Source organism: Vigna radiata, chromosome 2 (genome assembly GCF_000741045.1).
Source record: "Vigna radiata var. radiata cultivar VC1973A chromosome 2, Vradiata_ver6, whole genome shotgun sequence".
NCBI lineage: Eukaryota > Viridiplantae > Streptophyta > Magnoliopsida > Fabales > Fabaceae > Vigna > Vigna radiata.
In genome coordinates, this window is record NC_028352.1 from 22293341 (window position 1) to 22308577 (window position 15237).

Sequence of the window (15237 nt, forward strand, 5' to 3'; positions counted from 1 at the left end):
TTAAACTTAATTTTTAAGCGATATAGAATTATTTAGCATTGTAAGAATCGTGTATTTTTTTCATAAATTTAGAAGAATTTATCTAAGATAGAAAGATAAGTAAATAAGTGTAAAGTAATCAGCCTTGGAAAATTTTAATAAAATTTTATTATATTTAGTTTTTGTTTTACTAAATATATAAACTTCTATCAATACTTGATAGAGATAGTTATTTTGATCAGTTTAAACCTGGTCTGACACTCTAAAAATGAGATACCCTGGGCTGGTCCACTACCAAATTAGGTAGAAAAATCTTAAAGGCAATTTCTTCCTGCACTCCCTCACTTTCTTCCCGCATCTCTTCAATTTTAGAAAATGACAATTTTATCCATATAAAAATTCCTGAAACTCGTGAAATAATTTTGGAACACGTTTTTCAGAATAGATCCCTAAAACAAATTTCCCGAATGCATATTTCCAAACACATTAAATCTTTTGGAAAAATACTTTTTGAAATGATTTCTTTTAGTATTTTTCTATTCTTCTTCTTTGCAGTAACGGTTCAATGAAGAATATTTAAGTATTTTATTGTGAGGTGCAGAAACAATTGCTTGAACTTTTACAATCAATTCATTTAATAACATTTGATGGGCAACCTATAACATGTGGTTGCCTTTCTCCAATTTCCACGTGTTTATCTATCTGTCCATATACTAAAAACACGTCAAATCATATAAACATTTTTTATATATTTTTAATTAATTAATTAATGTTTTTAATAGAATAAATAAAAATCATTGTTATTTTTAAATGTTAAATTATAAATGAATTTGTAGATGTTAATGGTTTAATTTACAATATCATTATATATTTGTATTCTTTAAATAATACAATGCAAAACAAATTATCTTTTAAACTATTTTTTATTTTAATTTTTTAATTTATAAAAGTTGACTAGCATCCTGTTCTTACCTTGATTAGGAAAAATATATCAAAATAAATTGATCGATTAAAAATACCAATTGGACTTTTCAAATTTTGATAAATCTAAAAACTGACCTATCAAATTTTGATAAATTATTAGACTTATCAAATTTTGATAATTCAATAGACTTACCATTTGACAGATAAAAATTAATCCTACGTCAAAATCTATTTTATCACGATTAAAAAAAACTTATTATATAAGAACTAAGTTGGAGATTTAAGAAACAAGAAATAAAATTAAATAATAATGCATTAAAATACATTAATCACTTTTCTAAAAGTTAATAACATGTAGTTTTATTTTAAAAATTGATTATTAAATCAACTTAATGTAAATCTTAAGAATTAAAGGTGTTCACTTTTAAAAGAAAAAGAAATGTATTAATAAGACATTCCTTACCATAATTCTAAATTTTGTTATTACACTTTCTTAACAAATCCTCTAATAAATTAATAAAAATGCCATTTCAAAACCAAAATACAAAGAGGTTTTATTGTGCTACATTTCTGGTTACTTTTATTCATTCAATCATAAATTGTTACTCATTTAACTTTGAACTAATTATTGTAAAATTTAACAGATTTTTTTGTTTAAAAATGTCAGAAAACTATTAAACAAGTTTGGAAAACTGTGTTATCAGCTTTTCTCAACATTTTGGTTACCCTTCTACAATTTCCAAGCAGCGAAAACAGAAAAGGGTTGAGGTAGTCAAATTGCTTGGCTCTATAGCTCCCACAACATGTTTGATATAATGTCTGAATCATAGAAGGTCAGAGTGTTGTGTGTTGACAATGTTTCATTGGAAACTGTAGTCGCTCAACAGTTTTTAACTTTCATTTTCAGGGCTGTTACAAGTACCCTCGTAATTCAAATAATGACATGAACTGTTGTTTCTTTTAATGTCCTGATTGTTATGATGATAGCTTGTGATGGTAGTGAGGTTTTTACTGTAGCTTGTTCATGATTCTTCTGCTCTTCTTTTATCCAGATTACTTTTAAGCCTTCAGTCTTGTTGTTCTTGGAGAACAATTAAGACCAGCTTTTAAATTGCAGTTTCATGGGGTTTCTAAGGTTTATAAGACGGTATGGTCCCCTTAGGGACAAAACTCGAATCAGACTTTACGCACTTCAGCATGTGCAAAGCAGAGGATTCTCAAAGGAGGGAGTTCCTAATGGCAATGATGTAGTTCATCCAGTTCTGATCATTGGCGCTGGACCTGTGGGTCTTGTTCTCTCTATTCTTCTCACAAAATTAGGTAGACTCTAAATGGTAAAGGCATTCCTATTGATTGATACCAGCTGCATGTTTTGGATTCTGTTGTGGTAAATCTGACATTAAAGTGCGTGTTAGGAAACTGTTCTTGTTCATATATATTTTTCGTTTAAATCCACTTTTAGTTCCTGTAGTCTTATGAGTGTGCAGTTTTGGTCCTTATTAAGTTTTAATGGCAGATTTGATTCTTGAGTTTTTAAAAATTATGCAATTTCCGTGCATTGTATACATGTTATCTAATTGCTTACATGAAATACTACATGTTTGTTTGTGATAATAGTATCGACTACTTATTTGCATAAGATATTAATAGTAGGTTTGACAATTAGCTTCAATAAAGTTATTCCTCTGTTTATAGAATTACTCCTATGCTTTAATTCAAGCTGATATTTGCTCATGACATTTGTATCGCTTTTTCATTATAGGTATTAATTGCACAGTTTTGGAGAGAAACAAGGCATTTTCTAAACATCCTCAAGCACACTTTATTAACAATCGATCCATGGAGGTTAAAAAATTTCTCTGATAAATTATTTTATTTCCAAAAGAGCATTGTGATTTACTTTGATCAGTGGTGCAATTTTAGATATTCCGCAAAATTGATGGCCTTGTTGAAGAGATCCAAAGGTCTCAACCACCAGTAGACTTATGGAGGAAATTTATATATTGTACTTCCCTCTCTGGTTCAATTCTTGGATCTGTAGATCACATTCAACCTCAAGGTGCTATTCCATACTTTGAGAGTCGATTTCTGGTCTCATAGCAATAGGGAGATATATATTTTCAGTATAGTTTTGACAATGTTTATACATAGCATTCAAAATATGCGGTATATCAACAAACAGACTGCATGATTTGTTCATTTTGGTCAAATTGAGCTTTAGAATGTTCATATATCTTGTACTTGTTATCAGATCTTGAGCATGTTCTCAGCCCAGTCTCTGTTGCACACTTCTCACAGTACAAGCTAAATATGTTACTACTCAAGCAACTTGAAAATCTAGGCTTTCAAATATGTACACCTGAAATCTTGGAAGGGAATGAACAGTCTTGTGAACAGAAAATAATGATGGGCCACGAGTGTGTATCTATTGATGCCAGTGATGATTTTATAACAGTAACTGCATCTTCTGTCATTAAGGGGAAGCGTGTAGAACAGAATATTCACTGTAACATCCTTATTGGCACAGATGGTGCAGGTAGTACTGTAAGAAAGCTTGTAGGAATAGAAATGAGAGGTGAGAAGGACTTGCAAAAACTAGTCAGTGTCCATTTCTTTAGCAGAGACCTTGGCCAGTTTTTGCTTGAGGAAAATCCTGGTATGCTTTTTTTTATCTTCAACACTGAAGCTATCGGGGTCCTTGTTGCTCATGATCTCAGGCAAGGGGAATTTGTATTACAGGTATGCTATGCTTTATTTCTGACAGAATCTGTACACCTTATATCGTTAATGATCAAAATGTAAACACAAGTAAGAGTGTGATGATGAATGTTGAGCCTTGCATAACTTATTGCCACCCAAGCTAAGGAATGGGGCACAACATTTGCATGGCTCTTTACAAACTAAACTCCATAGCTTCGATGTTGGAGATAAGTACTTACACTGAAGAACAATAGCTCCAAGTTATGAAGAATCAGCTATACTACCAGACACTTTGTCCACCACCATCTTGCAATCCATCTAAAAAATGACTTATGTATACTGCTGTTCTGCAGACCAACATATAACTTTTAGTAGCACCATTGCTTCCCCTTCTAGCACCAGAATACAAGGATGCTGCCATTCTGTTTAAGCTCCTCTAAAACTTCCATTTTCATCTCTACTGCACATGCCCCAACTACTGATCCCCTCTCTCTCATTGAAGGCTCATCAATATTATATTTTATGATCCCTTGGCCTGGGGGACACCATTGCACAATTTGCAGGTCCATTCTGTTGTCTGCCTCTGCACGTGCTTTATTTCATTCAGGCAGAAGTTGATTTCCCATATAGATTACTTGAACATCCACATTGTTCTTTCTTTCCCACATTTTCATTTCTAAACATAGCTTGTTGCTCAAGGTTGAATCTATCCAGAAAATGATAAACACAATATCTGCTGTAGACTGCTGGGCATCACAGCAGCACTGATACAATCCTTCATGACAGTTTTTTTTTTTTTTTCCATCAATCTTGACTCCTTTATCTTTAAGGCCCATGCGGGTAGGGATAACATTCCTGGATACTCTCCAGAGAAACACCTTGATTCTAGGCGGTATTTTCATATCCCAAATAATCATTCAATTCCCATACACTTGCAGATGAGTGGCCTCAATCACTTTTTTCAGGAACAGGTTATACGCACTCTTAACAATGTAATTTCCATCCTCCTCACAAGCCCAATCCTAGCATCCTCCCTGACCAAATTGTACAGTGTGTGTTCAACACATCCTTTCTTTTCATCTTTGTCAAATAGAACTTGTATCACATTTTCATCCAATACTTCTGCTTCCTGTTCATCATGTCTTTGACAATCAAGTATTCACTATCTTGTAGTGGATTATCAAGCCTTTCGAAGCCTATCCTCGTCCTCAACCATGGTTCAGCCCAAACCTTTATGTTAGATCTATCCCCAATCTTCCATCTATAGCCTTCACTAAGATCCATCCATACTGTGCCATATGAGTATGATATGCTTTATTGTAATTGTAAAAATGTTACTGTATTGGTTTCAACTGATTTATTGTGAATCAAATTATATGATTGCAGATACCCTTTTATCCACCTCAGCAAACATTTGAGGATTTCAGTTCAAAGGTATCATTCACCCATCAAAGATGGTTTATATACCCTTTATTCAATAAATTTGTCATAATATAATAGATAAAATTTCTGTGTTGACATTAAAATTTAGAATTTGTGGGAGGACAGAAATATGTTGTAGTATGCATATAAAGAAAAAAAACTAGCATGCATGATATTATTCATTCCTTTTGATATGATTAAGCATAAGACATTTATGTAAGTAATATTTGATTTATAGTAGGCATGTGAGAAATTGATCGGCAAACTTGTTGGTCGAGAGTTTGGAGATGTAGATATAATAGATATAAAACCATGGATCATGCATGCTGAAGTTGCCGAGAGGTTTATATGTAGAGGTAGCCGAATATTACTTGCCGGTGACGCCGCTCATCGATTTCCTCCTGCTGGTGGATTTGGTTAGTTGCTTTATCTTCATTGTGGATAGTAGATGTCTAATGGTATAAGTAAAAGTAATATGTATTAATATTACTTTTGATCCATGCAAAGTAGGGCAGAATCTGAACTTTTACTCTCTTTTTTCTTGGGAGCATGATAGTGTCACTTCAAGAGACAGATTCATGTTTCATTTGCAGAACTTGCTTGTATCTTTTTCTTTGAATTTGGGCTTATGGCTTAACTCAAAACCATAAAAGTACAAAACTGCTTTATAAGGTGATGACTATTCATGCTTTGTAAGCTCTACTTAAGTAATATGTCTAGTTGTAGAGGCCAGGTAGGAGTGACCACAATTAAGGTAACTTTCTAACACTTTCCTTATGCCTTGGGCTTAAAAGGATAGAGATATGACTTAACTAGTATTATAAGGCTTGGATAACTCTCATCTTACAAACTGGTTTTGTGAAATAAAGTTAGACTCTAAGTTCAAATTCTAAGAATTTCTTTTATGGGCATGGCATTGTCATTTTTCCATATTTCACAATGTTTTTAAATTTAGATATTTTCACGTGCCCTTCTAAACATACCTTATTTTTGTTATGAATATTTAATAATTCTCTAAATTTAGAAATGAAAAATTAACTCTTCTCTTTACCATACAAACTCCTCCAACCTCAAAGACCCTAACGAAAAGGAGAGGAATCCAATCCAATATGGAAAAGGAAATCAATAATTGAAATGTTGAATAATGAACATGCTGTAAATATCTAGTGTCTCAAGTGAATACTGCTTAGATGTGTGCTATTGGGGCTTCAACGAAGCTAAGGCATATCTATGTACTTAGGATGAATTTACCAGATCATAGGTACTTCTTTAAAGTCAGTATGTGGGTATTTTATTATAATGTTTGTTTCAAAAAAAAAAAATTGGAGCAGCAGTTCTGTATTTTATTTTCAAAGTTACTAAATAAAGTACACTCGCAAACATGTGGTTAACCATAACAAGTGGTTTTAGAAGATCTTAAAGCCAAGATTTATTGTCTGTTCTATTTCTGGGTACACAAGAGTCTGCACTCGTGGCACAGGGGCTGATGGTTTGGTACAAACAATACTCCCCAAAGTTGTCAGCTTTAGGATTTAAACTCCTTTTTGTTGATGCAGTTTAGATGAAGCAATTTGACATATAATATTTATGTGATATGCCAGGAATGAATACAGGCATTCAGGATGCCCATAATCTTGCCTGGAAAATTGCTTCTGTGATTAAGGGTATTGCCCCAACTTCAATGCTAAATACCTACGAAATTGAACGTAAACCGGTAGTGCTTTTATCTCCTGTTACATCTTTTGAATGTGTATAGATATTGATGTTAGATAAACTGATTGAAATTTATTGCTGTCTATTATTTCCAGATTGCTTTATTCAATACAAGATTAAGTCTAGAAAACTATAAAGCTGCCATGTCTGTTCCTGCTGCACTTGGTCTTGATCCAACTATTGCAAACACAGGTACTTATAATCAGCATATCTAATGATTTCCGTTGTTTTCTTCATCATCAATATGTTAATCTTACAGAGAACGATGCTCAACACTTTCAATTGCTAATCAACTGAAATTGAACTGTTTGTCCTTATTTAATTGCAGTGCATCAATTTATTGTTAATGGGATTGGTTCCATCTTACCAACCGGGCTGCAGAAGTTAGCTTTGGATGGAATATTTGGTATAGGTCGTGCACAGCTCTCAGAATTTGTCCTAAATGAAAGTAACCCTCTTGGATCCTCAAGGTTGGCTAAGCTAAAACATATATTTGAAGAAGGAAAAAGCCTTCAACTTCAGTTCCCTGCTGAAGATCTTGGTTTTAGGTATCATTGTGAATAATTAGTTTTCCACATTTTGTATTATTGAGCTATATATCTCCATTCACATATTCTTCTAACTCTATCAGTTTATTTATTTATAAGGTTTTGTTCATATTGGTCAGTTGGACCAATTTTATTATTAGAGAATCAATTATTTGAGGGACGTATAACTCAGCTTCTGAACTTAGGTACCTACAAGGAGCACTTGTACCAGAGAGTAATGATACCGAGAGTCCTCCAGAAGTACTAACAGGGCGTCGGAGGGACTACACCCCTTCAGCGCAGCCAGGATCAAGACTGCCTCATATGTTTGTGAAAGTAAACCCGTTATGTGAGGTTTGTGGCACTATATACATATATAATCCATGACTACTCATCCTGATATAAATTATTAGAGTTCTTTTGTCTTCCTTCCGGTATGCATTATTTACTTTTATTTAAAAAATAATTATTAGTAATTTTCGCCTTAAATATACAATTTTTTCCTCCCTGAAAATTTTGAATTTTCATTTTATAGTTATTCAGATAGTGGATGTTTACTGATTAAAACGCCAAGTTTCTTCTTTTCTTAAAGTGCAAGGATGTTTTGTAGGAGACTATTTCTACACTGGATCTTGTGTCAGTGGATAAAGTTGAATTCGTTCTCATCATCGCACCTGTGGAGGAATCTTATCATCTAGCTCGTGAAGCATTCAAGGTGGCTGAGGAACAAGAAATTTCTCTCAAAGTGTGTATTTTATGGTCTACCGATTCTGTTGAAGGACTTGAGAAAGGAAGTGAAGCTGCATTATCACCTTGGAAGAATTATGCAGATGTTGTTGAAGCTCAGTCATCAACTTCAAATTGGTGGGATATGTGTAACATGACGAGCAGAGGGGCCATTTTAGTCAGACCTGATGAACATATTGCCTGGCGTACAAGTTCAGGACTTGCTGAGGATCCTAGAGTTGAAATGCAGAGGGTTTTTGCTGCTATACTCGGAGAACACCGTTAAAATAAACAAATACACAAGATAATTTTATACTGATTTTTTCAAGTAGATATCATGGCATACTACATTTCAGAACTTGGTGGGGATCCTAGAGCAAAATACAAAGGGTTTTTTCTGCTACACTGAGTGTGCACTGTTAAAATAAACAGATAGATTATTTGTATTGATTCTTTCAAGAATACTTTTCTTTTTACAGTTATTCAACACTTTAATGAATAACCTCTCTGCTTCCAAGGGTTAGAAGCATACATTTGGCCATTCAATTCCTCTTACCTTCAATGGTAGGAGCCTGGTGGACCCAGCTATCTTGATTTGAACAATTCTTGTGTGCTCTTGCCTGGTTCGCCTCTGTACCATTTAGACCAAATTTGAAGTGCCTCTCTTTAAAAATTATATCACTGCACAAGATACAGTGTGTTTTATGGAATTTTCGTTGAATGTTAGCATTACTCGTGTTTTTTCTTTGATGGTCATTTGTACATGCTCTTGGTAAATTTTGGCTTTCGGCAATGAATCTCAGAATCCAAAAGCTATTTCTTACATCTCAGTTGCACACTCCAAAAATCATTCTTTCCTTTAAAAAATGAATTTTGCATTGTACAATTCAGTAAAAATGAAATTTTATTATGACAGTACGGGAAGAAATTTATGAAGGTGCAGGAATAAACTGTCCTGTTTCTCTTCTTTTTTTTTCCTAGACAATCTCAATATATGTGCACAGTTCGTTTAACAAGACGCATAAGTTAGAGGGGAAGAAATTGAGGTTTTTTCTTCCAGTACCCTCATAACTTTGATAATGACAATTTTACCCTTTGTAATAGTGACTTAGAATGACTTCTTTTGGTTCCGAAGCAAACTTTCTAATTGAGTTTCATGTCTAGAAAAAACCATAAAAGCCGAATTGAGTTTCATTATTAGAAAAACACCATCCTCTAACAGTAAGGGTTATTCGTAATCATTTTGAAATGTTGAGATTTTTAAGAGTTTTGGAAATACGAGGATTATAAGAGATAATTTTATATAGAAAAAATTATTTTATTTTATTAATGTACTTTACATGTAGTGTAAAATGTAAATATAAATGATAATTAATTTTTAAAATTGAAACATATTTTTAAAACCGAAGATTTTCGTAAAAACTAATTTAAATAAAAAAAAAATCAAGTAAATATTCTCAACATGATATTAATTTCTAACACAAATACACTAAATTGATAGTGTAAATAGGTTGAAAGAACGTCATATTCACATGTCATAACCAATGAGATTACTTTTGACTAAGGAAAGAGAAAAAAAAGCATGTAATATCGCAAGAGTTGTATATAACCAGGACCACAGCAAGAAAATGACTTAATGTAATGCTTAGAGATAAATCCATTAAAAAATTCTTAAACTGAACATGCTAAGAAGCATACAATAGGGCTAAAAAATGATCCCATTAGACATATTTCCATTCTATCAAGTGTAATCAATACAATTGAATTTATCGCCACTGTTGAAATCACAACAAGATTAAGTGATTACGGGCTGGGATAAGAATGAAGGAGCACATATCAGACTTTATGAGGGAACAAGGCTCTAGAAGACACTGGTGTTTTTGATTCCTATACAAGGGTCCTCTGGAGATGAAACAACAAATCCTCAACTTCAGGTACTAGCCATGGTTATTAGATAACCAATACCTGCTGTTATAATTCCAAGTACCCCACCAGCAACAACCTGCAGTAAGTATTGAGAATATTAAAAAGGAAAACCAACGATTGAAGAGTCCAAAAGAAATGAATCTCAACTCAACTTAACCATTCGGATCATGGAAACCATTAATCTAAAATACTAGACTACCTAGTTGACCTTCCTTTTTGTTTCAAAATAAATTATAAAATATACAACAAATTTAAACTACTTGTCTTATCTTCTAAAGATTTTATAAATTGGGTTTTTAATATTCAGAGAGATAAGAGGGTGAGATTCAGTGAGATAAGTGGAACAGAAAATAATTCAAACCAAAAGTATTGTAGAGCGTGTCCAAAATGTGTACCAACGAGAAGGCCATAATCTTGTCAATGAATCTTTTTTTGTAATAACTCGAAATCATAGTTTTGGCACATTCTAATCTGTATGGTGTGATTCGTCATTCACTTAATACTACTATATCAGATATTTTGAATATATAGAATCCTGATGGTACTGAAACAGTGTATTAAAAACAAAGAAAACCCCAGCCCTTAACATTTCAAAAAAGGTATAATATAAAATGATAAAACAGATTCAAATGTTCGTAAAAGACAAAAATTAACACGACCACAACCTAATTTTAAGTAATGGCAGTTACATATTGAGTAAATAACATGGTGTCCGCCAATTATAATTTAATAAAAACAGTTGCGGAAAAAGTGAATAACTTTTCCCTATTCAAATTGATACAAAGGGGAATAATAAATAGCAGGAGGAAATTAATTCTGTACACTAATCCTAGCCAGAATACCAAGGAAGGATCTGCCTGAATATCGGAGAAGAATCTCACTGAATATAAGGAAAGATTCTTTCCCATAAAGCTAATCTAAAAAACAAAGAAATAAAATCAGATCCTAATTACACCAAATCAAATTATGAGTATGATTGATTTCCGTAGATCAAAGTTATGATTCTGATTCTTTCCTTGACTATTAACACTCTCCCTTAAACTGGGTGGTAGAAATCTATCATTCCTAGATTGCAACTGATGCTTCCATAACTATTTCTTGAGAGAGCTTTACTCAGGATACCTGCTGTTCAGTTTGCATAATGGAACCTGCTAAATACTTATAATGCCATGGTCAATTATCTCCTTTATGAAGTGTCGGTGAATCTCCACGTGCTTTGTGATATCATGGAAGACCAGATTCTTTCAAATTTCGATATCAAGTTTATTGTCAGACAATATCGTCATTATATAAGGGATAGGAATTATGCTGTCCGACATCTGTTTTAACCAAATTCCTTCACATATACCCCAGGTCATGACTCTATTATATTCAGCTTCTATGCTACTTCTAGCCACCACAAGCTGTTTCTTGCTTCTCCAACGCGTTCCCGTACAAATAAGAAATAACCACTAGTTGACTTCCTATCCAATGTACATCCTACCAAATCTGAACTTGTGTATAATTCAATGCCCCTCTTTAAGGTTTTTCTGAAGTAGATGTTCTTTCCTGTTTTTTCAATGCACCATTTCCGAAATTTTAGGGAATGGGATTGGAATATATTTTCCCAACATGATCTTTCTTCTCTTCTAAGTTCTAAGAATACTTCCCTGTCCTTTGCAAGTGGCCTGATTCCCAGAATCATTCCACGTACTTCATCATTATCCTTATTAAGCCCCAATAAACAATTATAGATTCTATCCTTCTCCACCAGTACTCTGTACTTATTTTTCTCATATATATCCAGTTTCTACCAATGTCAACAGAAAGAAACTCAATGACTGAAAATTCACCTTTTTGCAACTCATGAAGTAGTCTTTTATTCAAAAATTGAGAAAATGTTATCCACATTGGAATATGTTTTCTTAACTGCATCCCACATTTCTTTGGTGGTGTCATAGTATATTAAGTTTTCCCCAATTTTGTTTGTCAAGGGTGTTGAGGAGCTATGACATAACTAAATTGTCCTCTAATTTCCATTTGAAAATTAGGTTTCCTTCCTCGGGAATTTTGGAGTTTCCTTTAATGTAGCCTTCCTTTTTCCTTTTGCGACGCATTGGATATAGTTCTGACCACTTAATTTGTGGCCAGAAGTGGAGGACCTTCAGTGGAGCTGTTAAGGAGTGTACCTGTCTCCACCTATGGCAGGCCATCTGTTTCCTTCCATGGCTGAGTCACCAATGAGACTGGAGATGGTTTAGATCATGCTCTGATACCATTCAGAGAAGTGAATATTTTTCCTTATTCAAATTAATTCAAAGGGGAGTAATAAATAGGAAGAGGAAGTTAATACTGTACATTAATCTAGGCTTAAATATCAAGGAAAGATCTGCCTAAATATCAGAGAAGAATCCCATTGAATATCTGGAAAGATTCTTTCTTATAAAGCTAATCTAAAGATAAAAAGAAATAAAATCAGATCCTCATTACACCAGATCAAATTACATGATTCCGATTGATTTCCATTGATTAAATCTACGATTGTAATGCTTTCCTTACGTATCAATAAAAGACTTCATAGTATACATAAAAATCTCTTATGTTTATACTAAACAGCTTTCCAAAGAATAATGTCATTCTATCAAGTGTTTAAACAAGTAAATGACACACTAAATTCCTTTGAACAAGATCCATAAAATAATCATGACAGGCGAACATATAAAAAATGGTGAACCTGAGGGGGTGTATGCCCAAGTGGTTCCCGGAGTGGTCTGCTTTCAGCTAGAGGATGTTCAGCAGGAAGTTCAAACACGATTTGATTCAAAATCTGGGAAAATTCAGTCATTTAAACTCAGTAAAAGAAATAAATGGAAACCAACCAAACAAAAAATAAATGTTTCTTTTGCTGGAATCACAGGCAAATAGAAAAGGCTTTTGTGGCATTTCGACTCTCACATTTGGCAAGAAAGAAATACATATGACAGAATATGGTGCACACAAGTAAAAGAAGGAGAAGAGTGTACCTCTGCTTGGCGTCCAGCTTGCAATCTTACACCAGTAGCATCATACATCACCTGCCAGCAATATCCCATATCAGAAACTCACCCAACGATAAGCTAGTCATGAACAATTAGTTTCTTGCTGTGTAATCTAGTCAATTTTTAGGACATCAAATCCTTGAAATAAAAGAAAAATAATAGATTGAATCTCCATCATAACATCACAATTTGAAAAGAAGAAAATACCAAGCTCTTGATGAAATATCCATAAAATGATTGATTTGAAGAACTAAAGACATACAATACAAGCTAGAACCAAAGCAGTCGCAAAAAGAGGTCCTCCAAAGCCTTCATGGAACCCTATTGCGGCGGCAAGAGCAGCGACAGTAGCTGAATGTGAAGAAGGCATTCCACCAGATCCAACAAGTTGCTTCGGATCCCATCTTTTTTCCTTATACCTATATATTAACAATGATCATAACAATAAGAATAAAAATTATCATTATTAACCCTCAATTAAACACATCATAAGCCAAATAGCTCCAATTCAACTGTTAGAATTTAATTCTTCCAAAGAGATCCATATAATTCACACATCATTGACCAACCAGAAACTTAAATCATTTTTCTAAACTATTGTATTCTACACTGAATTCGTGAAATACGATAGAAAACAGTAATTGAAAGAAAAACAAAACGAACGAACCAGGTAGTGAAAAACTTGATGGCTTGTGCGATGACAAAAGCAACAATGGCGGAAACGAGAGGGTAATTGTGCATTATTGACGACGTCGTAACTGCCACCTCACCCATCTCCCTTCTCTGCTTATTTGTCAAATAGTTTTGTTTATAAATAAACAAATTAATTGCAGTTTTTCCTTTTTCTCCTTTGAGAAACGTTACAAGCAAACGCAAGCAGGAACAGAAATTGAATATCCTCTGAATTATGAAATGTTTTTTTGTTACAGTAACGGTCTTGTTTATTTTCTTAGCTCAGCTCAGCTTAGCTTTCTCAAAACATGCTTCCCTTGTTCGATTACGTTAAGAATATGCCTTCGTATGCTAACGAAAATGTCTTGTTCAATTTATTTATTTATTTATTTATTTTCTTCTTGCTAGTACTTTTCGGCAACGCAACTTATTCTGCTTTGACCCAAAATTTGGAATTTGGAAATTCATATAATTGAAAGTTCTTGGCAAAGAAAACTCGCATGCCACGAAATGCCATCTAGAAAATATTTGACGAAATATAGTTTGAACGAATTAACTTTCTCTTATAGCAAGTGGCTACCTTCCTTCATTATGAAAAATAGTAAAATATATTCCGCACTGCGTAATTTGGACACTATTAAGCACGACTGATAAATAACATACAGCGTTCATGTGCAAATTGGTATTTTATTCTATAAAAATGTTGACAAATGTCCTTTGAACATGGTTAAGAAATTCAACTTTAGGATAATATTATCAATGTATTTCTGCCGTGATTTTCAATACAGAAACTATCATTTTTGGCAATTTTTATTGGCAATTTTTATTTATAAATGTTTTCACTAGTACCATTTCCACTTTCGTTTATAGGATTCTGATTTTTAGATTTTTGTTTCTTCCTGCATTTTCAATCATTTAATCTTCATCTCTAATTTTCGAAAATAATTTTAAAATTACATTTTTCTTTATTAAATTTCAAAATTTGATAAAAGATTTTGTTTAATGTCAAAATTTGGTGAAAGATTTTTAAAATATTTCAACTGATTTCGAAATTCAATAAAAAAAACGAAAAATTCTTTATTGAATTTTAAAATTTAATAAAGAAAAAAAAATTATTGAATTTTAAAATCATATGAAACACAAAAAATGAAGTACAGAATTTTTTAAATTGCAGATAACGATTTTGAATTTTAAAAAGAAAAATTGAAAGTATATAATAAAATGATTGGAAGTGCAGAGTGAAAAACAGCCGCTTTGAATTTGGCTGATAAATGTTATACCCGTTATTAAGATTATCTATTATATATAAATATATATAAAAAAAAAAACATTCAATGCTTGTTGTTTTAAAATAATTTCTAACATTTAAAGATGAAAGATTAAAATTATAGTCTTAAAAGGTTATATTTTTCTTCGTCAGATTTCAAAATCAGATGAAAGATTTTGTCGAATTTTTCAAAAATTTCAAAAGATTGATAAAGAAAAAAAAATCATCAGATTTTAAAATCTGATAAAATACAAAAAATTGAAATGTAAAATTTTTTGAATTGCAGAAGATAATTTTAAAATTAAAAAAAAAAAATTAGAGGTGTAGATTGAAATAATTGGAAGTGCAGATGAAACAGTCTTTG

The 15237-nt window shown here is 32.7% G+C and overlaps 2 protein-coding genes across 4 annotated transcripts; one reads left to right on the forward strand and one right to left on the reverse strand.

Annotated features, from left to right (window-relative positions):
• The first annotated feature begins 1539 nt into the window (after nt 1–1539).
• On the forward strand, nt 1540–8701 carry LOC106756528 (putative polyketide hydroxylase). Of its 3 annotated transcripts, none has more exons than XM_014638993.2 (12): nt 1540–1736; nt 1956–2223; nt 2666–2748; nt 2827–2962; nt 3155–3642; nt 4990–5037; nt 5267–5441; nt 6627–6739; nt 6834–6930; nt 7067–7286; nt 7472–7619; nt 7876–8701. In XM_014638993.2, exons 2-12 carry the CDS (start codon nt 2025–2027, stop codon nt 8275–8277), a joined length of 2109 nt encoding a protein of 702 aa, XP_014494479.1. In that variant the 5' UTR covers nt 1540–1736; nt 1956–2024; the 3' UTR covers nt 8278–8701. The 3 variants fall into 3 exon arrangements, with proteins under 3 accessions (XP_014494479.1, XP_022634538.1, XP_022634537.1); XM_022778817.1 differs by having other exon boundaries at nt 3431–3642; XM_022778816.1 differs by having other exon boundaries at nt 1540–1671.
• A 919-nt stretch (nt 8702–9620) lies between these two features.
• LOC106754621 (uncharacterized membrane protein YuiD) lies at nt 9621–13961 on the reverse strand. Its single transcript, XM_014636662.2, has 5 exons — nt 13602–13961; nt 13197–13353; nt 12920–12970; nt 12631–12723; nt 9621–9993 (listed from the first exon to the last, which is right to left on the reverse strand). Exons 1-5 carry the CDS (start codon nt 13706–13708, stop codon nt 9922–9924), a joined length of 480 nt encoding a protein of 159 aa, XP_014492148.1. The 5' UTR covers nt 13709–13961; the 3' UTR covers nt 9621–9921.
• Between the last annotated feature and the right edge of the window lie 1276 nt (nt 13962–15237).